Source organism: Heteronotia binoei, chromosome 21 (genome assembly GCF_032191835.1).
Source record: "Heteronotia binoei isolate CCM8104 ecotype False Entrance Well chromosome 21, APGP_CSIRO_Hbin_v1, whole genome shotgun sequence".
Lineage (NCBI taxonomy): Eukaryota > Metazoa > Chordata > Lepidosauria > Squamata > Gekkonidae > Heteronotia > Heteronotia binoei.
The window spans coordinates 6,840,653-6,868,025 of record NC_083243.1 but is presented as its reverse complement, the minus strand read 5'-3'; the positions used below and the strand labels follow the sequence as shown (position 1 = coordinate 6,868,025).

General features: G+C 49.4%; 1 protein-coding gene across 1 annotated transcript in view; it reads right to left on the bottom strand.

Annotated features, from left to right (window-relative positions):
• PYGL (glycogen phosphorylase L) overlaps positions 1–27,373 on the bottom strand; it is an 88,277-nt gene that overhangs the window by 43,893 nt on the left and 17,011 nt on the right. Inside the window, exons 3-7 of the mRNA XM_060261159.1 lie at positions 25,328–25,406; positions 23,376–23,479; positions 18,745–18,876; positions 16,490–16,601; positions 11,901–11,983 (exon numbers count right to left, since the gene is read on the bottom strand). Of these exons, the coding sequence (XP_060117142.1) occupies positions 11,901–11,983; positions 16,490–16,601; positions 18,745–18,876; positions 23,376–23,479; positions 25,328–25,406 (510 nt within the window). The remainder of the gene's footprint in view (positions 1–11,900; positions 11,984–16,489; positions 16,602–18,744; positions 18,877–23,375; positions 23,480–25,327; positions 25,407–27,373) is intronic.

The window sequence follows — 27,373 nt, the reverse complement described above, 5'->3', positions numbered from 1 at the left end:
AGTCAACCTCGAGCCGGCTACCTGAAAACCCAGCTTCCACCGGGATCGAACTCGGGTCGTGAGCAGAGCTTGGACTGCCGTACTGCAACTTACCACTCTGCCCCACGGGGTTCCTAACCTTATATATAATCAGTACTCTCCAACTAGAGTTCATTTAAAAAGTGGATTCTGATTCTTGTTTTCCCCCCATAATTCAGGGATCTGAACAAATTCTTCCAAATTCATTGACCAAGGGAAGGGTAGGGATTGCTGGCTAAAGGACCGTTTGATTTCCTCCAGTAGAAAAGAACAAAAGTCCAGGAACACCTTAAAGACTAAGAAAATTTGTGGCAAGGTGGGAGTGTTCGTAAGTCCCTGCCCACTTCTTCATACGCCATTTTTCAGGGGAGAGGAAGCGCAAGTCACTCATATATCCCCATGCCCATTATTTCAGTTTGAGAGCCGGTTTGGTGTAGTGGTTAACTGTGTGGACTCTTATCTGGGAGAACCGGGTTTGATTCCCCACTCCTCCACTTGCACCTGCTGAGATGGCCTTGGGTCAGCCGTAGCTCTGGCAGAGGTCCTTGAGAGGGTGGTTGAAAGAGCCAGTTTGATGTAGTGGTTAAGTGCGTGGACTCTTATCTGGGAGAACCGGGTTTGATTCCCCACTCCTCCACTTGCACCTGCTAGCATGGCCTTGGGTCAGCCATAGCTCTGGCAGAGGTTGTCCTTGAAAGGGCAGCTGCTGTGAGAGCTCTCTCAGCCCCACCCACCTCACAGGGTGTCTGTTGTGGGGGAGGAAAATAAAGGAGATTGTGAACCGCTCTGAGACTCTTCGGAGTGGAGGGTGGGATATAAATCCAATATCATCTTCTTCTTCTATTTCTGTGGAAAGATACCAAGCGGTGCCTAGTTTACTGCTGACCCACGCTTCAAGTGCGAGAGAGCCAGTGGGGAAGTGACTCACGAAATCTCAAGCCCTGCCACAAGTTTTGCTCCTGGATTCTTGTTGTGTTCTACTGCTAAAGGCAGACTAATACAACTACCCCTCTTCATTACCTCCAAATATTATACCAGCAAAGGAACCTAAGCAACACTAGGGACGTGACACTTCTAGCCGCAAAAGGAACTCTGGCCTAATTCTCATACAGATGGAGAACTTGGATCAGGGCTGTACCACTTCCTGCTGCAGATGAAGACTGATGTGGTGAAATGCTGCCTTGGGTAAACTTTTTTTTTTTTTGCAAGCGGAGGTTTAAACAAATTAAATATGAATAACCACTTCAGCATGTCGGAGAAGATAGAGGTTTAGATCTCTTCCCCCTGACCAACCAGTCGTCGTGACTGGGGAAATTGCTTCAAATAGCTTCATCCAGTTCCCTCATCTATATATAGCAGTGATCCCACACATACTGCCCACTAATACCTTTCCTGGCACCTACCACGTGGGCAGGGCCAGGTGGGGGTTTTGCCCAGCAACACTTCTGACTGGCTATGCCAATTTTTTTTTTAAATGTCGCTTTGGCAGCAACGCCCACTGCAGCACAAAGCTCTTCACTGTGGCAGCCATTTTGTTACCAGCTGCATCTCCTGTGGCAGCCATTTTGTTGCCAGCTGCATCTCCTGTGGTAGTCATTTTGTGGCAATCGTTTGGCAGCTGTATGAGCATTCCAAAGGTGTTCATAGGCTCAAAAAAGGTTGGGGACCCCAACAGATAGCCTCAGCCATAACATGGTGGAGGCAGTGGGATCCCCCCATATCACAGAGTTGAGGAAGGAAGAGAGAATGGATTCTGAAGCACTGCTGCCCTGACACAAGTTCCCCATTTCAGTCAGAAACAGACCTCAGACACACTAAGGCAGGCAGCCGCTCAACATTTCTGGGAAACACGAAGAACATTTACATGCACGAGGGTGAGCGAGGGGGAAACGCAATGAATCTGCCACACTTATAATTCACATTACGAATCTACAGAAAACGCTCCTCACCAGGCCTGTTGGCTGCAATAGGGGAGTTAAACAAAAGAGAGTCAAATGCCTGAACGGCACAGGCCAGAAAAGATTGAAAACTTTCCTTTAAAAATACATCCTTCTGACATCACAAGTTAAGACTGCTTTTTCAAGTAGCTACTTTCTCAACACAAATCTCAAAGGCTGCATATACGAGCTCAGGAAACCATGAAGGGTCATTGCATCTGAACAGAACAAAATCCAGGATGGCCACATTTTGCTTTTCATTTCCTGGATGACCAAATTCATGACAGTTTTGAGATTCTCTTAGAAACAGAAAATGAGAAGGGTTCTAGCATCCCTTGAAAGCCAACATCCTAAAACCATCAAAGCCAATATAACTTAGAGCAGGGGTGGCCAACGGTAGCTCTCCAGATGTTTTTTGCCTACAACTCCCATCAGCCCCAGCCAGCATGGCCAATGGCTAGGGCTGATGGGAGTTGTAGGCAAAAAACATCTGGAGAGCTACCGTTGGCCACCCCTGACTTAGAGGATGAGGGTCGTGGGCTCAGGGGCAGAGCATTCACTTGGCATGCAAGAGATACCGGGCTCAATCCATAGCCTCTCCAGTTTAAAAATGGACCAGGAAGGAGATACTATGAAAGAGCATTGTCTGAGACCCTGGAGAGCCTCTGCCACTCACAGTAGACGATACCAACCTAGATAGAACACTAATCCAGCAGGGCTGTTCTTAAGGGAAGATTCAGGGGTCAGAAAGAAGCCGTGGCTCAGTAGAAAAGCCTCTGTTTTCCAGGTTTGACCCCCAGCATCTCCAGCTAAAAATCGACCAGACAGGAGGTGATGGGAAAGGCCACTGCCTGACCCTGGAGAGTTGACAATACTGAACTTTTTTTTTTTTCCCAAAACAAAAAGTTTATTTCAACACCAAAAATAATTTTCAAAACAGTATAACCCGAACAATTCGCATACAGATAGGTTTACAATCAGTACAAACAAAAATATCCTCTAAGGTATAACCTATCCCCAGATTATCCAAATGGGGTAGAACGTAGCATCAAACCGATCTCAAACTACCATCTTAACGACATTTCACTTTGTGGATAATAACGCTATCATTTCTTTTAACCTTTAATTATCTTTTACCTTTCACCTTTTTTTTTTTAGCCAAATATAAAACTTTTCCCATTTTTGTGTTTTACCAATTTATTGATAGCATATGGTTACAGAACTTAATTTCCCTTCGTTGCTTCAATACTAACCCATATGACTTTTCAATCCCCCCTCCCTCGAATATAGACTTCCCCGAGGTTATAGATTCTAATTCAATACTAAAGATACATCTGACTAATCAAAATTATATATATATTTTCCCCCCCTTCTTGCTTCTTCGTTTCCCCCCCCCCCAATATTACTAAAAAATTGTCCAATGTCTTCTTACATTCGACTCTTTCTCTATGTATTCTTTAAACTTCCTCCACTCTTTTTTAAATATCTCCAAATCATAGTCTCTTAATGTTCTAGTTAATTTATCCATTTCACTCCACGATAGAACTTTCATAGTCCAATCCCATTTATCCGGTATTTTTTCTTGCTTCCAAAGCTGCGCATACAATGTCCTAGCAGCTGATAGCAGGTACCAAATTAGAGTCCTATCTTCCTTTGGATATTTTTCTAATTGTAATCCAAGCAAAAATGTCTCTGCAATTTTCTTAAAGTCGTAACCCAATATTTTGGAGATTTCTTGTTGTATCATCTTCCAATACTCTTTCGCTTTTTCACATGTCCACCACATATGGAAGAAAGAACTTTCATGTTTTTTACACTTCCAACATCTATCCGACATCTATCCGGATGTCAAACTTTTCCCATTTTTTAGTTGCTTCCGCTTTGGGCATCCCTTTTAACATGTCGACAACTTATCGACAATACTGAACTTGATGTATTGGTAGTATGATTGGTAGTATAAGGCAGCTTCATGGCAGTCTCTTGTTATTATTATTAACTACATCAGAAAAGCCCTATTGGATCAGACCACTCATCCAGCATGCTGTCTCACACTGTGGCCCACCAGTTTCTCTGGAGGGCCAACAACAGGACAGAGAGCTCGTGGCCTTCATAAGAACATCAGAAGAGCCCTGCTGGATCAGACCAGGGAGGGTCCATCTAATCCAGCCTCTTCTCTCACACAGAGGCCAACCAGTTCCTCTGGAGGGCCCACAACAGGGCAGAGAGGCTGAGGCCTTCATAAGAACATCAGAAGAGCCCTGATGGATCAGACTAGTGAAGGTCCATCTAGTCCAGCCTCCTGTCTCACAGTGGTCAACCAGTTAATCTGGAGGGCCAACAATAGGGCATATAGGCCGAGGTCTTCATAAGGACATCAGAAGAGCCCTGTTGGAACAGACAAGTGAGGGTCCATCTAGTCCAGCCTCCTGTCTCACAGTGGTCAACCAGTTCCTCTGGAGGGCCAACAATAGGGCAGAGAGGCCGAGGTCTTCATAAGGACATCAGAAGAGCCCTGTTGGATCAGACCAGTGAGGGTCCATCTAGTCCAGCCTCCTGTCTCACACAGTGGTCAACTAGTTCTTCTGGACAACCAACAACAGGCCAGAGAGACCAAGACTTTCCCCTGACTTTTACCCCATTCTACTCAAGGCGGTGCCTTTCCAGGATCCAAGGAAACCCTCCTGCTACACAACAGACAGAGGGAGATGCCCCCATGAATAGAGCATCAGGAAACAACCCTCAGTCTGCTATGTACATAAGCTAAGATCTCAAATCAACACCAGTCCTTTGTAGATTAGATGTTTAAAATTGTCAAAGAAGGTTTGGATCCTGTCGAGCTTATGCCAAATTGATGACTCCGGAAACTTCTGCAGACGATGAATATGCAACTTCTCTCCGGAGATCCCTCAAAGGAGTCTCCGCACCCCCCCTCCGGGACTCCCTTTCAGCCAAGGTAAGTCTCCTCAAAGTATCTGTGCATATCTTGGACAATTCTCTAGCTGAGAAATGTAGGCAGAAGGCATTAATTTGCCTTTTACTGCCCTGAAGAGAAGTGCCAGCCCGCCCCCGTTAGGGAAAGCAACTCAGCTCGCCGTTTCCAACCCCGGAAGTCCCAGAAGCTAAGATCGCAATCCTCTGATCAACTGGACAGGGTCAACCATGTTGTTTCACCTCAGCGTCTAGTCTGATCAGTAAAAAAGGGCAACGCGGACATCTTGGATGATTATGAAGCAACCATGAAAGGCTCTATGCCTGTAGGAAAGACAGCTGTTTTTATTTTCTTCTACAGGCACATCTGGAAATATATTTACTCCGACACACAAATCCAGGTCAACAGCATGGCAACTTATTTCAGGATTTAAGCTTCCTACTCCAAGAGCATCCAAAACTGGCATTTTTTTAAAAACAAAACAAAACCCCTCCAGGTAACGTTTTCCATTATGGAAGCAGCTGTGCTATAAAAGGAATGTACTTGGTGGATTCAATAATAAACAAGGCCAGTCCTCCAGCGAAACTACCAAGCAAGTGCTGGGGAGGATGGTCACCAAAAAAGCCACAAAAACAGTTGCCCTTCCAGGGGTGGCCTTGAGGGACTCACCGGATGGCCGCCAGCAAGGCCATCAGGGTCAGGCTGGACCTTTCTGATTAGTGGAGCAGGAGGAAGCGATGAAGGTCCCTTGCTTGGAGCAACAAAATATGATGGGGATAACTTGCGACTTCATCCCTACCCCTTGGCAAAGGGCTCGCAGTCTAGACATAGTGACGGAGGTCAGCAAGAGCAAGCAAAGGGAGAGACTCTCCTTCATAAGCGTATGGAGGGAGGAGACCTCAGCGACAAGGCTGGGGCCAGGAGATGCACTTCACGAACGTAAGAGAAGCCATCTTGGATCAAGCCAATAGCCCATCCAGCCCAATACTCTGTGTCACATAAGAACATAAGAGAAGCCATGTTGGATCAGGCCAATGGCCCATCCAGTCCAACACTGTGTCACATAAGAGAAGCCATGTTGGATCAGGCCAGTGGCCCATCCAGTCCAACACTCTGTGTCAAATAAGAACATAAGAGAAGCCATGTTGGATCAAGCCAACAGCCCATCCAGTCCAACACTCTGTGTCACATAAGAACATAAGAGAAGCCATGTTGGATCAGGCCAATGGCCCATCCAGTCCAACACTCTGTGTCACATAAGAACATAAGAGAAGCCCTGTTGGATCAGGCCAGTGGCCCCTCCAGTCCAACACTCTGTGTCACATAAGAACATAAGAGAAGCCCTGTTGGATCAGGCCAGTGGCCGCTCCAGTCCAACACTCTGTGTCACATAAGAACATAAGAGAAGCCAGGTTGGATCAGGCCAGTGGCCCATCCAGTCCAACATTCTGTGTCACGTAAGAACATAAGAGAAGCCATGTTGGATCAGGCCAATGGCCCATCCAGTCCAACACTCTGCGTCACATGAGAACATAAGAGAAGCCCTGTTGGATCAGGCCAATCGCCCACACAGTTCAACCCTCTGTTACACAGTGGCCAAAACCCAGGTGCCATCAAGAGGTCCACCAGTGGGGCCATGACACTAGAAGCCCTCCCACTTCTGTCCTCCCCAAGCACCAAGAATACAGAGCCTCGCTGCCCCAGACAGAGTGTTCCTTGGGCTAATAGCCACCGACGGACCTCTGCTCCAGATGTTCATCCACATGAACTAAACCAGGGGTGGCCAAGGGTAGCTCTCCAGATGGTTTTGCCTACAACTCCCATCATCCCCAGCCACTGGCCGCACCGGCTGGGGCTGATGGGAGTTGTAAGCAAACACATCGGGAGAGCTACCCTTGACCACCCCTGAACTAAACTGTATCTTGCACTGTCGTATCTCCAGGCATTTTTCTTTAAGGATGCAAGCAGCCTGCAAGCAGACTGGAAGGCACATACGGATCAGAAGTCATGGTGCTGGAGGAACAGAAGGAGGGTGTTTATACCTCCCCCCCGCCCATGCCCACCACTGACACCATCAGCACAAAGTTTCTATTAGCCATGCTGGTAAGTAAAGGTTACACAAGATAGGAGTTCTCTCTCTCTCTCTCTCTCTCTCTCTCGGCTTGGCTTCGCGAACGAAGATTTAAGAAGGGTGCAGTAGTCCACGTCTGCTGCAGGCTCGCTGGTGGCTGACAAGACCAATGCGGGACAGGCAGGTCCGGCCACAGTGGCTGCAGGGAAAAGTCTGATTTGGGTTGGTGCTGTAGCAGTGCGATTCTTCCTCAATCTCCTTTTGTCCTCAAGACCAGCTATGCGTGCGTTCTCAAAGGAAGAGACAGCTTGGTGGATGGTGTGCCTCCATGCTTTGCGATCTGACGCTAGGTCAGACCACTGGTGATGGTTGATGTGACAGGTGCTAAGGGATTTCTTCAAGGAGTCCTTGTACCTCTTCTTTGGTGCCCCTCTATTTCGATGGCCGGTGGAGAGTTCGCCATACAGGGCAATCTTGGGAAGGCGGTGGTTTTCCATCCTAGAAATATGCCCTGCCCAGCGCAGCTGCGTCTTCAACAGCAGTGCCTCGATGCTGGTAACCTCCGCCCTCTTGAGGACTTCAGTGTTGGTCACAAAGTCACTCCAGTGGATGTTGAGGATGGTGCGAAGGCAGCGCTGATGAAAGCGCTCAAGGAGTCGCAGGTGATGACGGTATAAAACCCACGATTCGGAGCCGTAGATGAGGGTTGTCATCACAACCGCTTTGTAAACATTGATCTTTGTGCCTTTTTTCAGATGCTTGTTGCTCCACACTCTTTTGTGCAGTCGGCCAAAGGCACGGTTTGCCTTTGCCAGCCTGTTGTCAATCTCCTTGTCGATCTTGGCATCTGAGGAGATGATGCACCCCAGGTAGCTGAACTGCTGGACTGTCTTCAGAACTGATTCACCCACAGTGATGCAGGGAGGGTGATAATCTTCCTGGGGTGCAGGCTGGTGGAGAACTTCTGTCTTCTTCAGACTAACTTCTAGGCCGAATAGCTTGGCAGCCTCTGCAAAGCAGGACGTCATATGCTGCAGAGCTGATACCGAGTGGGAGACGAGTGCAGCATCATCAGCAAACAGTAGCTCTCGGATGAGTTTTTCCATTGTCTTGGAGTGTGCCTTTAGTCGCCTCAGGTTGAACAGGCTGCCATCGGTGCGATAGCGGATGTAGACACCATCGTCCTCATCTAGATCTACTGCGGCTCTTTGAAGCATCATGCTAAAGAAGATCGTAAAGAGAGTTGGCGCGAGAACGCAGCCTTGCTTTACACCTGTGCCTATTGGGAAGGGCTCCGAGAGGTCGTTGCAGTGTCTGACTTGGCCTCGCTGGTCTTCGTGTAGCTGGATGATCATGCTGAGGAACCTTGGGGGACATCCTAAACGTTCCAAGATTTGCCACAGGCCTTTCCTGCTAACGGTATCGAAAGCTTTGGTAAGGTCGACAAAAGTCACATACAGAGCCTTGTTCTGTTCCCTGCATTTCTCTTGGAGCTGCCTGAGAACAAATACCATGTCAGTGGTGCTCCTGTTAGCTCTGAAGCCGCACTGGCTCTCTGGGAGGAGTTCTTCTGCAATGGTGGGCACCAGTCTGTTCAGGAGTATTCTGGCAAGGATTTTGCCTGCGATGGAGAGCAGGGTTATCCCCCGGTAGTTGGAGCAGTCTGACTTTTCCCCTTTGTTCTTGTATAGGGTGATGATGATTGCATCGCGAAAGTCCTGTGGTAATTTGCCTTGTTCCCAGCAGATGACAAGTACTTTGTGAAGTGAGCTATGTAGTACTGTGCCCCCATGCTTCCAGATCTCTTGTGGAATTACATCAACTCCCGCTGCCTTGCCACTTTTCAGTTGCTTGATGGCTTTAACAGTCTCTTCTAGGGTGGGGATCTCATCCAACTCTGTTTTCACCGGTTGAAGTGGGGTGAGGTGGATTGCTGAATCTTGAACTACGCGGTTGGCACTGAAGAGAACCTGAAAATACTCCGACCACCGGTTCAGTATGGATGCCTTGTCTGTGAGGAGCACTTGGCCGTCTGCACTATGCAAGGGACTCTGAGCCTGATATGATGGACCATATATTGCCTTCAGGGCTTCGTAGAACCCTCTTAAATCACCAGTGTCTGCACACAGCTGGGTTCTCTCTGCAAGCTTGGTCCACCACTCGTTCTGAATGTCTCGAAGCTTGCGCTGGAGGTTGCTACATGCAGCGCGAAAGGTTGCTTTTTTCCCAGGACAATAGGAGTTCTATTGCAACTGAAATCCCTCCCGCCCCCCAGTAACAGCAGCACAGGCTAGGCGAGATTTTAAGAACATAAGAACATAAGAGAAGCCATGTTGGATCAGGCCAATGGCCCATCCAGTCCAACACTCTGTGTCACACAGTGGCAAAAATTTTTATACATACACACATACACTGTGGCTAATAGCCACTGATGGACCTCTGCTCCATATTTTTATCTAAACCCGTCTTGAAGGTGGCCATGCTTGTGGCCGCCACCACCTCCTGTGGCAGTGAATTCTACATGTTAATCACCCTTTGGGTGAAGAAATACTTCCTTTTATCCGTTTTAACCTGGCTGCTCAGTAATTTCATCGAATGCCCACGAGTTCTTGTATTGTGAGCAAGGGAGAAAAGGACTTCTTTCTCTACTTTCTCCATCCCATGCATTATCTTGTAAACCTCTATCATGTCACCCCGCAGTCGACATTTCTCCAAGCTAAAGAGTCCCAAGCGTTTCAACCTTTCTTCATAGGGAAAGTGCTCCAGCCCTTTAATCATTCTAGTTGCCCTTTTCTGGGCTTTCTCCAATGCTAGAATATCCTTATTGAGGTGCGGTGACCAGAACTGCACACAGTACTCCAAATGAGACCGCACCATCGATTTATACAGGGGCATTATGATACTGGCTGATTTGTTTTCAATTCCCTTCCTAATAATTCCCAGCATGGCGTTGGCCTTTTTTATTGCAAACGCACACTGTCTTGACATTTTCAGTGAGTTATTTTGATCAGGAGAGCACCCTGGGAAATAAGGGGTTAAACCCACCCTCCAGTATATCCCTGGTCCAATTGCTTCCTGCCCTTTGCATCTGCTTGCAAGCCTTTTCTTTCAAAGGAAAAGCCAGGAGGTGCGATCACGGCTCACCTTCGTAATGCCTAATTTGGCCAGACGTAGATAAAGCTCCAATTCCATCAACGGAGGAACATTAATTAGGGAGTTAAGCCAGAAGGCTTCCAGGCAAGGCAGGACTTGGGGAGGGTGACGAAGAAACAGCACTACAGCAAGCAGCCCAACCCAGCCACCCGTTTCCTCCCACGGCTACCTTATAAAAGCAGTTTCAAGTAGAATATAAGAACATAAGAGAAGCCCTGTTGGATCAGGCCAGTGGCCCATCCAGTCTAACACTCTGGGTCACATAAGAACATAAGAGAAGCCATGTTGGATCAGGCCAGTGGCCCATCCAGTCCAACAATCTGTGTCACATAAGAACGTAAGAGAAGCCATGTTGGATCAGGCCAGTGGCCCATCCAGTCCAACACTCTGTGTCACATAAGAACATAAGAGAAGCCATGTTGGATCAGGCCAATGGCCCATCCAGTCCAACACTCTGGGTCACATAAGAACATAAGAGAAGTCATGTTGGATCAGGCCAGTGGCCCATCCAGTCCAACCATCTGTGTCACATAAGAACATAAGAGAAGCCATGTTGGATCAGGCCAGTGGCCCATCCAGTCCAACAATCTGTGTCACATAAGAACATAAGAGAAGCACTGTTGGATCAGGCCAATGGCCCATCCAGTCCAACACTCTGTGTCACATAAGAACATAAGAGAAACCATGTTGGATCAGGCCAATGGCCCATCCAGTCCATCACTCTGTGTCACATAAGAACCTAAGAGAAGCCATGTTGGATCAGGCCAATGGCCCATCCAGTGCATCACTCTGTGTCACATAAGAACATAAGAGAAGCCATGTTGGATCAGGCCAATGGCTCATCCAGTCCAACACTCTGTGTCATATAAGAACCTAAGAGATGCCATGTTGGATCAGGCCAGTGGCCCATCCAGTCCAACACTCTGTGTCACATAAGAACATAAGAGAAGCCATGTTGGATCAGGCCAATGGCCCATCCAGTCCAACACTCTGTGTCACACAGTGGCCAATATATGTGTGTGTGTGTATATATACACACACACACACACTGTGGCTAATAGCCACTGATGGACCTACTCCATATTTTTATCCAATCCCCTCTTAAAGCTGTCTATGCTTGTAGCTGCCACCACCTCCTGTGGCAGTGAATTCCACATGTTAATCACCCTTTGGGTGAAGAAGGACTTCCTTTTATCCATTTTAACCCGACTGCTCAGCAATTCCATTGAATGCCCACAAGTTCTCGCATTGTGAGAAAGGGAGAAAAGGACTTCTTTCTCTGCCTTCTCCATCCCATGCCTAATCTTGCAAACCTCTATCATGTCACCCCGCCGTCGACGTTTCTCCAAGCTAAAGAGCCCCAAGCGTTTTAACCTTTCTTCATAGGGAAAGTGTTCCAACCCTTTAATCATTCTAGTTGCCCTTTTCTGCACTTTTCCCAATGCTATAATATCCTTTTTGATGTGCACACAGAATTGCACACAGTATTCCAAATGAGGCCACACCATCGATTTATACAGGGGCATTATGAAACTGGCTGATTTGTTTTCAATTCCCTTCCTAATAATTCCCAGCATGGCGTTGGCCTTTTTTATTGCCTTTCTCTGGTAACCGTCTAGAGGGAAAAGCCCTTTCCCTTATCTTTTACTGGCATCCTCGGAATCTGCCAAAAGATCTGGATGACTTCTTTATTCATTCCCCAAGACCAACAAGGCAACAAATGTACCGGCAGTCCCTTTCACCCCCATTTCGAAGGTGAAGAAAGATGTAGCCGCAGGGCGCACACACTTACGTTATCGTTTGGATAAAGGACGCGGGAAATGTTCTCTGCCAAGTTTCTGTCCAGCACCGCCTGGATGTAATCGCCAACGTTAACTGCAGAGGGAAATTTAAAAGATGCACGGTCAGGGGTCAGCAGCTTCTGAAGCTTGAGAGTTGGGGGGAGATGGCAAGCCCAGGGCCACTTCCCTGCTGACCAGCTGACCAGCCAACTGCACTCTGTCAGCTGCAACCCTTCCTGGGCAGAAAAGATCTTGCCACTGTGGCACATGCCCCAATATTGCTAATTTTATTTATTTAGTTATACATTAGCCACCTTTTTCGCTTGTGGAACTCAAAGTGGCTTCCAGTAGAACAGATTAGACTACTGCAATGCGCGCCACATGGGGCTTTCCCTTGAAGACTGTTCAGAAAGTACAGCTGGTACACCACACCGCAGCCAGAGAGCTGACTTGAGTGGGTCATACCACCACGTCACTCCAGTCTTGTTCCATCTGCTCTGGCTTACAATTGTTTCTGGGATAAGTTTCAGGTGCTGGTATTGGCCTATAATGCCCTATATTCATAGAATCATAGAATTGGGAGGGACCTCCAGGGTCATCTAGTCCTGCACAATGCAGGAAACCCACAAACACCTCCCCCTAAATTCAAAGGATCCTCATTGCTGTCAGATGGCCATCTAGCCTCCGTTGAAAAACCTCCAAGGAAGGAGCGCCCACCACCTCCCGAGGAAGCCTATTCCACTGAGGAATTGCTCTAACGGAACAGAGAACAATTGTTTCTGGGCTAAGTTTCAGGTGCTGGTATTGACTTTAAATGCCCTATATTCATAGAATCATAGAACTGGAAGGGACCTCCAGGGTTGTCTAGTCCTTGCCCCCTGCACAGTGCAGGAAACCCACAAACACCTCCCCCTAAATTCAAAGGATCCTCATTGCTGTCAGATGGCCACCTAGCCTCCGTTGAAAAACATCCAAGGAAGGAGCGCCCACCACCTCCCGAGGAAGCCTGTTCTACTGAGGAATTGCTCTAACGGTCAGGAAGTTCTTCCTAATGTTGAGCCAGAAACTCGTGATTTAATTTCAATCCACTGGTTCTGGTCCTACCTTCCGGGGCCACAGAAAACCATTCCACACCATCCTCTATATCAGGGGTGGCCAACGGTAGCTCTCCAGATGTTTTTTGCCTACAACTCCTATCAGCCCCAGCCATTGGCCATGCTGGCTGAGGTTGATGGGAGCTGTAGGCAAAAAACATCTGGAGAGCTACCGTTGGCCACCCCTGCTCTATATGATAATCCTTCAAGTACTTGAAGATGGTGATCCTATCACCTCTCAGTCACCTCCTCTCCAGGCTAAACATCCCCAGCTCCTTCAACCTTTCCTCAGACGACATGGTCTCCAGACCCCTCACCATCTTCATCGCCCTCCTCTGGACCCGTTCCAGCTTGTCTATATCCTTCTTAAAACATGGTGCCCAAAACTGAACCCGATACTCCAGGTGAGGTCTTACCAGAGCAGAGTATTGCCTGAGACCAATATCTGTTAAGGACCACTTCTTCCCATACGAACCAACTTGTACACTCCAGTATTTGTAGAGGGTGGAGAGATGCCCAAAAGATGTTGTAAATAAATAAGTAAAATACTCCGCGCCCTCCCCCCCAACAAATGAGTAGATCGGTCAATCCTCTCATCCCACCTCCCCCAATTTGTGGTCTTCCACAAGACTCCCTGTCAACAGTGCAGAAGACTGAAGGAGACTGAAGGAGAGCCAGTTTGGTGTGGTGGTTAAGTGTGCGGACTCTTATCTGGGAGAACCAGGTTTGATTCCCCATTCCTCCACTTGCACCTGCTAGCATGGCCTTGGGTCAGCCATAGCTCTGGCAGAGGTTGTCCTTGAAAGGGCAGCTGCTGTGAGAGCCCTCTCCAGCCCCACCCACCTCACAGGGTGTCTGTTGTGGGGGAGGAAGGTAAAGGAGATTGTGAGCCGCTCTGAGACTCTTTGGAGTAGAGGGCGGGATATAAATCCAATATCTTCTTCTTCTTCTGATGCGTTTCCCCCACTCCAGGCAACCATCGATGCAAGAGAATCTCAGATCAAGCCACTGAGGATTCTTGCGTTCAAGAAAGCAAAGTGGGCTGGAGCAGACATCCAGTTACAAAGAGTCTCACACATCTGGCATTTAGGAAGGCGCTTCCAAGTCCGAAGTTGGAGTCCAGAGGCACTTCTAAGTCCAACGAAGTTTTGTTCAGAATGCAAGCTTCCGTGTGCTAAAAAGCCCACTTCATCGGACGACGAAATGGGATGCAACAAGCAGTGCCACGTATCGCCGGTGGGCGGTGGTTAAGCATGCAAAGCAGAACGAGGAGTCCAACAGGAAAAACATGGAACGCACCGAAAGAGCGCCGTTTGCGTGGGACGACAACAACGGCAGTGAACCACAAAGGCAGTGAACAGGTCAGAATTGGAGAATGGTGGTGAGGGTGTCAAAGGCAATTCATTCAGAGTCTGTTACATTAATTAATAATAATGTACACCCCTGGTGTAGCCAATCCTCCAGTCGCTTACAGGGCTCTTAGTACAGGGCCTACTGGGAGCTCTTGGGAGGATTGGCTACATCAGGGGTGTGGCCTGATAGGCAAAGTTCCTGCTACAAAAAAGCCCGGATAATAATTAATTAACAGACTTGGAAGAAGAAATTGAACATATGAAGCTGCCTTATACTGAATCAGACCCTCAGTCCATCAAAGTCAGTATTCTCCATTCAGACTGGCAGCGGCTCTCCAGGGTCTCAAGCTGAGGTTTTTCACGCCTACTTGCCTGGACCCTTTTTAGTTGGAGATGCCGGGGATTGAACCTGGGACCTTCTGCTTACCAAGCAGATGCTTTACCACAGAGCCACCGTCCCTCCCCCATTTATATCCCGCCCTCCACTCCGAAGAGTCTCAGAGCGGCTCACAATCTCCTTTCCCTTCCTCCCCCACAACAGACACCCTGTGAGGTGGGTGGGGCTGGAGAGGGCTCTCACAACAGCTGCCCTTTCAAGGACAGAGTCTCAGAGCAGCCTACAATCTCCTTTCCCTTCCTCCCCCACAACAGACACCCTGTGAGGTGGGTGGGGCTGAGAGGGCTCTCACAGCAGCTGCCCTTTCAAGGACAACCTCTGCCAGAGCTCTGGCTGACCCAAGGCCATGCCAGCAGGTGCAAGTGGAGGAGTGGGGAATCAAACCCGGTTCTCCCAGATAAGTGTCCGCACACTTAACCACTACACCAAACTTTGCATTGATTGCCTTTGATTGCCTCTCACCAATCATTCTCCAATTCTGACATGTTTACTGCTTTTATTGTCGCATACAAGTGGCGCCCTTTCAATTTATTCAACGTTTTCCCTATTGGATTCTTTCTCCTACTTTGCATGCTGAACCGCTGCCCAACAACTATATGGTTATCGTACCCCATTTCATCGTCTGACGAAGTGTACATGCACACGAAAGCTTACATTCCAAACAGGGCCTTCTTTTGTAGCAGGAACTCCTTTGAATATCAGGCCACGTCCCTCCGATGTAGCCAATCCTCCTGGAGCTTGCAGTAGGCCCCGCACGAAGAGCCCTGTAAGCTCTTGGAGGATTGGCTACATCGGGGGGGGGGGTGTAGCCTAATATGCAAGAAGAAGAAGATAGAAGATATTGGATTTATATCCTGCCCTCCACTCCGAAGAGTCTCAGAATGGCTCACAATCTCCTTTTCCTTCCTCCCCCACAACAAACACCCTGTGAGGTAGAGGAAGATATTGGATTTATATCCCGCCCTCCACTCCGAAGAGTCTCAGAGCGGCTCACAATCTCCTTTCCCTTCCTCCCCCACAACAGACACCCTGTGAGGTAGAGGAAGATATTGGATTTATATCCCTCCCTCCACTCCAAAGAGTCTCAGAGCAGCTCACAATCTCCTTTATCTTCCTCCCCCACAACAGACGCCCTGTGAGGTGGGTGGGGCTGGAGAGGGCTCTCACAGCAGCTGCCCTTTCAAGGACAACCTCTGCCAGAGCTATGGCTGACCCAAGGCCCTGCTAGCAGGTGCAAGTGGAGGAGTGGGGAATCAAACCCGGTTCTCCCAGATAAGAGAGCTCTGGCTGACCCAAGGCCATTCCAGCAGGTGCAAGCGGAGGAGTGGGGAATCAAACCCGGTTCTCCCAGATAAGAGTCCGCACACTTAACCACTACACCAAACTGGCAAAGGAGTTCCTGCTACAAAAAAAGCCCAGATTCTAAATAAGGCTTCGTTGGTCTTAAAGGTGCTACAGGACTCCAACTTTGTTCTCTTGCTTCAGAGCAACGTGGCTGCCCACCTAGTCCGGTCAAGGGCCGGTGCCATCTTGGAAAACTCACCCTCCTTTGCCCAAACGCAAGGCACCTTCCAAGCCTCAGTCCACCAAGCCTCAGAAGAGGCGGTCATCTCAGGGGGCTTCAGATGCTCTTCTTGAGTTCTGCATTCTCCAAAAGGTTTCAAGGCGAGCCAGGCTGCTAAAGAAAGGCCCTCCTTCCCACACCACCGTTCCAAACTCAGTCCATCTAAGGAAGGCAACCCAAAGCCAATACTCACAATCGCGGAGGTTGAAATCGTTGGGAGCCCGAGCCGACCATAGCCTCATCGTGTTGACGGTGTTGTTCATGTAGCCGGGAATGGGGGTATCGTAAGGTAAAGCCAGGACAACCTGTGGACACAGAAGGCCCCGTCAACCTGGTGTGGATGGAGTCGGCTCCAAGGAGGGGCAAGGAAACACCCAGTGTACATCACTTCCTTCCGGATATTAGTACCCTGTGAGTCTCTCCAAGGAAACACAGTTCCATCGGGCATACAGTTAATTACAATAAGTAGGGGAACACAGAAAACGCTAGCCACAATATGAAAAATCCGTGTTCTAAGACGCTACACAGTGCAAATAATAAGTGCTGTATTATGTTCTACATATTCATAAGCAGTCAAACGAGGAGAGGTATTTCCAGAAGTCTCGAATTCAGTGAGCTACGCCAGTTTGTATGTTCTAATCGGGATCTCTTAGCAGGGCTCGTCTGACGTTCTTATGAAGGTCAAGGTCTCGTCCTCTCTGCCCTGCTGTTGGCCCTCCAGAGGAACTGGCTGGCCACCGTGTGAGAGAGCAGGCTGGACTAGATGGACCCTCACTGGTCTGATCCAGCAGGGCTCTTCTGAGGTTCTAATGAAGGCCTCAGCCTCTCTGCCGTATGGTTGACCCTCCAGAGGAACTGGCTGGCCACTGTGTGAGACAGGAGGCTGGACTAGATGGACTCTCACTGGTCTGACCCAGCAGGGCTCTTCTGATGTTATTCTCAGGGGAAGGCCTCAGCCTCTCTGCCGTGTTGTTGGCCCTCCAGAGGAACTGGCTGCCCACTGTGTGAGACAGGAGGCTGGACTAGATGGACCCTCACTGGTCTGATTCAGCAGGGCTCTTCTGATGTTCTAATGAAGGCCTCAGCCTCTCTGCCTTATGGTTGACCCTCCAGAGGAACTGGCTGGCCACTGTGTGAGACAGGAGGCTGGACTAGATGGACCCTCACTGGTCTGACCCAGCAGGGCTCTTCTGATGTTATTCTCAGGGGAAGGTTTCAGCCTCTCTGCCCTGTTGTTGGCCCTCCAGAGGAACTGGCTGGCTACTGGGTGAGACAGGAGACTGGACTGGATGGACCCTCACTGGGCTGATCCGGCAGGGCTCTTCTGGTGTTCTTACATTCTTAGTACTGCCTTAGATGAAAGGGCAGGTGGTTGGGTGGTGTGTACAAGTGAGTGAGAGATCCATGCATGCACACAAGCCTCCAACTTCAGTATTTTATTCATTTATTTAAAACATTTCTCCATCTTTCTCCTTTATAGAGCTCAAGGCAGCTTGAAAGGAAAGGTCTCCTTGTGCAAGCAGCAGTCGTTTCCGACTCTGGAGTGATGTTGCTTTCACAACGTTTTCACGGCAGTACTGCAGAGAGAAGGGTGGGGTATAAATCTGCAGTCTTATTATTATTATTATTATTATTATTATTATTATTATTATTATTATTATTATTATTATTATTATTATTCAGGGGTTTTTTTGCAACAGGAACACCTTTGCCTATTAGGCCACACCCCCTGATGTAGCCAATCCTCCTGGAGTTTACAGTAGGCCTTGTGCTAAGAGCCCTGTAAGGAATTCTAGCAGGACCTCCTTTGCATATTAGGCCCCACCCCCCTGATGTAGCCAATCCTCCTGGAGCTTCCAGTAGGCCCTGGACTAAGAGCCCTGCAAGCTCTTGGAGGATTGGCTACATCAGGGGTGTGTGGCCTAGTAGGCAAAGGAGTTCCGACCTCGGAAGGATGGAAGGCTGAGTCAACCTCGAGCCGGCTACCTGAAAACCCAGCTTCCACCAGGGATCGAACTCAGATCGTGAGCAGAGCTTAGGACTGCAGTACTGCAGCTTTAACCCACTGCACCACAGGTCTCTTACAATATGACGCTCTTACAATATGGGACTCTTACAATACGATACGATACGAATAAATGCATACAAGAGATCACACAAAATATACAGATGAAAGTAAATGATTGGTTCTTGACTAAATATGAGATAATCAGCACGAGAGCAAATGAGCCAATCAGCAAGTGCACATGAGTGACATCTGACAGAGCAAGATAAGAAGGCCAAACTCTTCACCTCAGTTAAAAAGCAATTAACCCTATCTTTTCTGTAACTGCTTCAATAAACTGCCAAAAGTAAGTAAGCAAATAGGGTTTACTGACAGGCAAAGAGTGACGGAATTTCATTTAACATGCTAAATAATCGGGAAGAAGCTGGTGATGCAATAGCTACCTGTGTGTCGACCCATCTCACGCCGGTTTGGGTGTGTTCCACTCTCCCATAAAAGTGAATGGGAAGCATGTATTCTGGGCGGGCTTTCTCCCATGGGTTCCCATGTCTCAGCCAATCGTCCGCTTCTTCTACCTGCAAGGAGAAAACGGCCATGTTGAGGACTAGAAGGAGAACCTAGTTTGGTGTAATGGTTAAGTGCATGAACTCTTATCTGGGAGAATTGGGTTTGATTCCCTACTCCTCCACTGGCAGCTGCTGGAATGGCCTTGGGTCAGCCGTAGCTCTGATTTCATCAGATCTCAGAAGTTAAGCAGGGCCAACCCTAACAAGTACTCAGATGGGAGACCTCCTTGGAATACAATTAAGAGAGCATGGCAAAGCAAGCTCTGCCTCCCCACTCCTTCCCCAAGGGAGGAGTCTCACCCAATGGAGAAAATAGAGGCTTTGCTCTGCAGTTCCTGTGTGATTGAGCAAGCCTGGCAAAGCAAGCTGTGCTGCAGAAGGAAGCAAGAGAGGGGGAGAAGGAAGCAGAGGAGTCCCCAAGGGAGGAGTCTCAGCCAATGGAGAAAATAGAGGCTTTGCTCTACCGTTCCTGTGTGATTGAGCAAGCCTGGCAAAGCAAGCTGTGCTGCAGAAGGAAGCAAGTGAGAGGGAGAAGGAAGCAGAGGAGTCCCCAAGGGAGGAGTCTCAGCCGATGGAGAAAATAGAGGCTTTGCTCTGCAGTTCCTGTGTGATTGAGCAAGCCTGGCAAAGCAAGCTGTGCTGCAGAAGGAAGCAAGTGAGAGGGAGAAGGAAGCAGAGGAGTCCCCAAGGGAGGAGTCTCAGCCGATGGAGAAAGTAGAGGCTTTGCTCTGCAGTTCCTGTGTGATTGAGCAAGCCTGGCAAAGCAAGCTGTGCTGCAGAGGGAAGCAAGAGAGAGGGAGAAGGAAGCAGAGGAGTCCCCAAGGGAGGAGTCTCAGCCGATGGAAAAAATAGAGGCTTTGCTCTGCAGTTCCTGTGTGATTGAGCAAGCCTGGCAAAGCAAGCTGTGCTGCAGAAGGAAGCAAGAGAGAGGGAGAAGGAAGCAGAGGACAGACAGTTGGTCTGGGGCCTGATAGGAGCCCTCCGAGGGCCTGATTCGGCCTCCAGGCCGCATGTTTGACACCGCTGCTGTCTCAATACTTTTCATAGAAGAACAAGCCGGAGGACCATAAAGATAGATGGACCTTTCAGAAGCAATTCACACACACGTCAATCCACCGCAGATAAAGAGACATCCTCCACACTAACTTCTGGGCTCAAGCTTTCTGCTTGTAGACTTACTTCCTGGGGAAAGGGCACTGAACAAAGTCCAGTACATAGCAGTAACCCTTGCAAAAAACACCGATAACCTGCCCGTCGCACTGGAGATCTCCAAACGGAGTGAGTCAGAGGGATTATGCAACAAAGACACACACACACACTCCACGCCCCGCTGAGAGCCAGCTCTGGGAAACGCTGTGAGAGCCAGGACAAAAGGAAACACCACTTTACACCGCGGGGATGTCGTGATGGCCACAGGAATAAACAGCTTTAAAAGATGGAAGATAAATCTAATAACGGGGTACTAGCTACGGTGACTGAGGGGAACCTCCACATTCAAAGGCCCTAAACCTCTGAATCCCAGAGCCAGGAGGCAACATCAGGGGAAGGCCTCAGCCTCTCTGCCCTCTTGTTGGCCCTCCAGAGAAACTGGTTGGCCAATGTGTGACAGGATGCTGGACTAGATGGACCCTCACTGATCTAATCCAGCAGGGCTCTTCTGATGTTCCTATGAAGGCCTCGGCCTCTCTGCCCTGTTGTTGGCCCTCCAGAGGAACCGGCTGGCCCATGTGTGAGACAGGAGGCTGGACTAGATGGACCACTGGTCTTTTCCAGCAGGGCTCTTTTTGTGTTCTTATGAAGGCCTTGGACTCTATGCACTGTTCTTTGCCATCCAGAGGAACTGGCTGGCCACTATGTGAAATGGGATGCTGGACTATTGGTCTGATCCAGCAGGGCTCTTCTTGTATTCTTATGAAGGCCTCAGCCTCTCTGCCCTGTTGTTGGCCCTCCAGAGGAACAGGTTGCCACTGTGTGAGACAGGAGGCTGGACTGGATGGACCCTCACTGGTCTGATCCAGCAGGGCTCTTCTGATGTTCTTATGAAGGCCTCTGCCTTTCTGCCCTGTTGTTGGCCCTCCAGAGGAACTGGATGGCCACTGTGCGAGACAGGAGGCTGGACTAGATGGACCCTCGCTGGTCTGATCCAGCAGGGCTCTTCTGATGTTCTTATGAAGGCCTCAGCCTCTCTGCCATGCTGTTGGCCCTCCAGAGGAACTGGCTGGCCTCTGTGAGAGACAGGAGGCTGAACTAGATGGACCCTCACTGGTCTGATCCAGCAGGGCTCTTCTGATGTTCTTATGAAGGCCTCGGCCTCTCTGCCCTGTTGTTGGCCCTCCAGAGGAACTGGCTGGCCACTGTGTGAAACAGGAGGCTGGACTAGATGGACCCTCACTGGTCTGATCCAACAGGGCTCTTCTGGTGTTCTCATGAAGGCCTTGGACTCTATGCACTGTTGTTTGCCATCCAGAGGAACTGGCTGGCCACTATGTGAGATGGGATGCTGGACTATTGGTCTGATCCAGCAGGGCTCTTCTTGTATTCTTATGAAGGCCTCGGCCTCTCTGCCCTGTTGTTGGCCCTCCAGAGGAACAGGTTGCCACTGTGTGAGACAGGAGGCTGGACTGGATGGACCCTCACTGGTCTGATCCAGCAGGGCTCTTCTGATGTTCTTATGAAGGCCTCTGCCTTTCTGCCCTGTTGTTGGCCCTCCAGAGGAACTGGATGGCCACTGTGCGAGACGGGAGGCTGGACTAGATGGACCCTCACTGGTCTGATCCAGCAGGGCTCTTCTGATGTTCTTATGAAGGCCTCAGCCTCTCTGCCATGCTGTTGGCCCTCCAGAGGAACTGGCTGGCCTCTGTGAGAGACAGGAGGCTGAACTAGATGGACCCTCACTGGTCTGATCCAGCAGGGCTCTTCTGATGTTCTTATGAAGGCCTTGGCCTCTCTGCCCTGTTGTTGGCCCTCCAGAGGAACTGGCTGGCCCCTGTGTGAGACAGGATGCTAGACTAGATGGAACCTCACTGGTCGGATCCAGCAGGGCTCTTCTGAGGTTCTTCTGAGCCAGTTTGGTGTAGTGGTTAAATGTGTGGACTCTTATCTGGGTGAACCAGGTTTGCTTCTCCACTCCTCCACTTGCAGCTGCTGGAATGGCCTTGGGTCAGCCATGGCTCTAGCAGGAGTTGCCTTGAAAGGGCAGCTTCTGTCAGAGCTCTCTCAGCCCCACTGACATCACAGGGTGTCTGTTGTGGGGGAAGAAGATAAAGGAGATTGTAAGCTACTCTTGAGTCTCTGATTCAGAGAGAAGGGTGTGGTATAAATCTGCATTCTTCTTCTTCTTATGAAGGCCACAGCCTTTCTGTCCTGTTGTTGGCCCACCAGAGGAACTGGCTGGCCACTGTGTGAGATGGGATGCTGGAATAGATGGTCCCCCACTGGTTTGATCCAGCAGGGTTTTTTGTATGTTCTTACGTCGTGCTTCATTTCACTGAAATCAAACACATTTTGTCCCCTGTTCTCTCAGTTTCTCCTACATCTTTGACACACCCATGCACATGATTTCCTAATTTCTGAAGTTTGGAGCGGATTCGTTTGTGACATTTTACGTAGAAAGCATTCAAGAAAGAATTGCAAAACTAGTGTGGACAGATCAGACACACTTTGCCGTATGCAAGCAACGTCTAGCACCTGCAACGCCAGGAAATAGATCCATGTGAGAACTGCAGAAGGCTGCAGATTTATACCCTGTCCTTCTCCCTGAATCAGAGACTCAGAGCAGCTCACAATCTCCTATATCTTCTCCCCCCACAACAGACACCCTGTGAGGTGGGTGGGTCTGAGAGAAGAAGAAAACTGCAGATTTATACCCGCCCTTCTCCCTGAATCAGAGACTCAGAGCGGCTCACAATCTCCTATATCTTCTCCCCCCACAACAGACACCCTGTGAGGTGGGTGGGGCTGAGAGAGCTCTCACAGCAGCTGCTCTTTCCAGGACAGAGTCTCAGAGTGGCCTACAATCTCCTTTCCCTTCCTCCCACACAACAGACTCCCTGTGAGGTGGGTGGGGTTGGAGAGGGCTCTCACAGCAGCTGCCCTTTCAAGGACAGAGTCTCAGAGCGGCCTACAATCTCCTTTCCCTTCCTCCCCCACAACAGACACCTGGTGAGATGGGTGGGGCTGAGAGAGCTCTCACAGCAGCTGCTCTTTCCAGGACAACCCCTGCAAGAGCTATGGCTGACCCAAGGCCATTCCAGCAGGTGCAAGTGGAGGAGTGGGGAATCAAACCCGGTTCTCCCAGATAAGACAGCTCTGGCTGACCCAAGACCATTCCAGCAGGTGCAAGTGGAGGAGGGGGGAATCAAACCCAGTTCTCCCAGATAAGAGTCCGCACACTTCACCACTACACCAAACTGTGCAAGAACACAGAGCTTTGCCCGGTGTCTGCAAAGATAAAAAGACATTGTAGGAAGCGTTCCTCCTTTTCAGAACCACTGCTGTTTTGTTGTTACCTGCCATCCATCTCTGATCTTCTGGTTGAAGATGCCATATTCGTAACGTATCCCGTAACCGTAGGCAGCAAGCCCCAGGGTAGCCAATGAGTCCAGGAAGCAGGCTGTAGGACAGATAAGGCACATAGGGAGGCTCAGCTGCCTGTCAGAGTCTCAGAAGCTCTAAGCCTTGCCTAGGGTGCCAGACAGTCTAGGGTCCGCCCTGCCAACACCGCCACCATTTTTGCAACAGCTTCAAATGGAGAAGGGTGGAGAGGAGGGGGAAGCTGTTGGGTTTGATTTTGCTAAGTGTAAATTCCGACCAGTAGGCTCGCTGACCTCTTCCACCTAAAACACCTGGCCAATCTGGCCCCCTGGATTCATGCTGCGGTCAGCTCGGGGCTAGACTACTTAAATGTACTCCACATGGGCCTGCCCTTGAAGACAACCCAGAAGCCGCAGCTGGGCTAGAATACACAAAATGGAACTTTTCAGGAAGGCATCATGACAAGGGGGACACACATATCTGTTGTAAGTATACTAATGATTGTGTTTATTGCTGTTTTCTAATTATCGCAATACAGTTTTAGCCTTTGTTAGAAAGATGGACTATAGATACAGAGCCGATATGTGCAAAAGGACATCAGAAGAGCCCTGCTGGATCAGACCAGTCCAGCCTCCTGTCTCACACAGTGGCCAGCCAGTTACTCAGGACTATTCTGAAGTTCTTATGAAGGCCTCGGCCTCTATGCCCTGTTGTTGGCCCTCCAGAGGAACTGGCTGGCCTCTGTGTGAGACAGGATGCTGGGCTGGATGGACCCTCACTGGTCTGATCCAGCAGGCCTATTCTGATGTTCCTATGAAGGCCTTAGCCTCTGTGCCCTGCTGTTGGCCCTCCAGAGGAACTGGGTGGTCACTGTGTGAGACAGGATGCTGGACTAGATGGACTCTCACTGGTCTGATCCAGCAGGGCTCTTCTGAGGTTCTTATGAAGGCCTCGGCCTCTATGCCCTGTTGTTGGCCCTCCAGAGGAACTGGGTGGTCACTGTGTGAGACAGGATGCTGGACTAGATGGACTCTCACTGGTCTGATCCAGCAGGGCTCTTCTGAGGTTCTTATGAAGGCCTTGGCCTCTATACCCTATAATTGGCCCTCCAGAGGAAATGGGTGGCCACTGTGTGAGAAAGGATGCTAGACTAGGTAGACCAGGGGTGGTCAATCGTAGCTCTCCAGATGTTTTTTGCCTACAACTGCCATCAGTCCCAACCAGCATGGCCAATGACTGGAGCAGATGGGAGTTGTAGGCAAAAAACATCTGGAGAGCTACCGTTGGCCACCCCTGAGGTAGACCATTGGTCTGAACCAGCAGGGCTCTCCTGTTGTTCTTATGAAGGCCTCAGCCTCCATGCCCTGTTGTTGTCTCTCCAGAGGAACTGGTTGGCCACTGTGTGAGTCAGGATGCTGGACTAGATGGACCCTCACTGTTCTGATCCAGCAAGGCTCTTCTGATGTTCTTATGAAGGTCTCAGCCTCCATGCCCTGTTGTTGGCCCTCCAGAGGAACTGACTGGCCACTGTGTGAGTCAGGATGCTGGACTAGATGGACTCTCAATGGTCTGATCCAGCAGGGCTCTTCTGATATTCTTACGAAGGCCTCAGCCTCCATGCCCTGTTGTTGGCCTTCCAGAGGAACTGGTTGGCCACTGTGTGAAGCAGGATGCTGGACTAGAGGGATCCTCATTGGTCTGATCCAGCAAGGCTATTCTGATGTTCTTAATTTTACAGATAACTCTACCCCCAATTCAGACACATCTAAACAATCCATGAAACGGGGCCCCATCTACCATCTGAGTGCTCTCGCTCTTTTCCAGCAAGTGTCTACCACCTCAGTGAGAACTCAACCCACTTGTCCATTAGAGATTTCTCAGGGCCCCCACCCCAGGACTGCACACTCAGACCCTCTCCTGTACTCACCAGCCAGCCGCCCAAGACCGCCATTTCCCAGGCCGGCGTCTTCTTCAATCTCCTCCAGCTCTTCTATGTCCAGCCCTAACTGAAAAGTGACACAGAGAGACAAAGCAAAGGCCGTCAGGAGCCGGAACACAAAAGAAAATCCTAGAATCCTAGAGTTGGAAGGGACCTCCAGGGTCATCGAGTCCAACCCCCTGCACAATGCAGGAAACTCACAAACACCTCCCCCTAAATTCACAGGATCCTCATCGCTGCCAGATGGCCCTCTAGCCTCTGTTTCAAAACCTCCAAGGAAGGAGAGTCCACCACCTCCCAAGGAGGAAGCCTGTTCCACTGAGGAACCACTCTAATGGTCAGGAAGTTCTTCCTAATGTTGAGCTGGAAACTCCTCTGATTTAATTTCAACCCGTTGGTTCTGGTCCTACCTTCCGGAGCCACAGAAAACAATTCCACACCATCCTCTCTAGGACAGCCCTTCAAGGACTTGATGGTGATCCTATCACCTCTCAGCCGCCTCCTCTCCAGGCTAAACATGCCCAGCTCCTTCAACCTTTCCTCATAGGACTTGGTCTCCAGACTCCTCCAAGGAAGGAGAGCCCACCAACTCCTGAGGAAGCCTGTTCCACTGAGGAACCGCTCTAACGGTCAGGAAGTTCTTCCTAGTGTTGAGCTGGGAACTCCTCTGATTTAATTTCAACCTGTTGGTTCTGGTCCTACCTTCCGGAGCCACAGAAAACAATTCCACACCATCCTCTCTAGGACAGCCCTTCAAGGACGTGAAGATGGTGATCCTATCACCTCTCAGTCGCCTCCTCTCCAGGCTAAACATGCCCAGCTTCTTCAACCTTTCCTCATAGGACTTGGTCTCCAGACCCCTCCAAGGAAGGAGAGCCCACCACCTCCCGAGGAAGCCTGTTCCACTGAGGAACCGCTCTAACGGTCAGGAAGTTCTTCCTAGTGTTGAGCCGGAAACTCCTCTGATTTAATTTCAACCCACCGGTTCTGGTCCTACCTTCCGGAGCCATAGAAAACAATTCAACACCATCCTCTATATGACAGCCCTTCAAGGACTTGAAGATGGTGATCATATGCCAAAGAGAGCAGAGCTCTGGCATGTTAACAGTCTCCAACTTCCAACATTTCATTTTCCCAAAAAATATGCACTTCCTGCCCACTGCACAGCTGCATGTGTGGCTTTTGATACTGTGTGTGTGTTTTGCAAAAGAAAAGCATGCAGAAGAAATCAGCTAAACAGCCATACGGGGTATCCAAACGTCTGGGAGATTCACTTGCACATCATTTACAGCCGGGGTGGCCAAACGGTGGCTTGGGAGCCACACGTGGCTCTTTCACATATATTGTGCAGCTCCTGGAGATGGAGGAGGAACGTAATGCAGGCTTACTCTCAAGTAAGTGTGCTTAGCATCGGGACCTCAGTCAACCTCTGAGCACTGACCTACGGTAGGTAACTATTTCCACTGTGTATGGAAGGAGGGGAAAATAGGCAGGCTTGCAAGCTTTTCTCTTCCACCACCAGAGTGGAGAAAGAGAGAGTAAGAGCCACGGAAGCCACTGGAAGGAGGGATGGAATTAAAGAGGGTGGCACAGTTTCATAGCTCTTGTAGGAGCTGTATTTACTAACCTTGGTGGTACATGTGTGTTTCTGTCTCCCACTTGTGCCATCAAATAATTCCCTAACCTTTCCCTTTGCTGGTCTTATGGGAACTGTTATTCCCAGCATTTACCTTTTTTTAAAAAAAAATCTCCTTCTAGCATAATTGTGTTGTAAAGTGCATGCTCATCTATTTTATCTTTCTGTGCAAATAAAGTGTTAAGAGTTTTAATAAAGACATGTGTAATATTCGTTCATGCCTTGTGGCTCTCAAACTTCTGACATTTAGTCTACGTGGCTCTTATGTTAAGCAAATTTGGCCACCCCTCATTTACAGATTGTGGGGAGTCTTTAGCAGCTTCAGGGCTAGTGTTTTTCCCAAGACACCTTGATTTTTATGTATGCACATGGAAACGGTGTGCCCAGTAAGTCAGCTA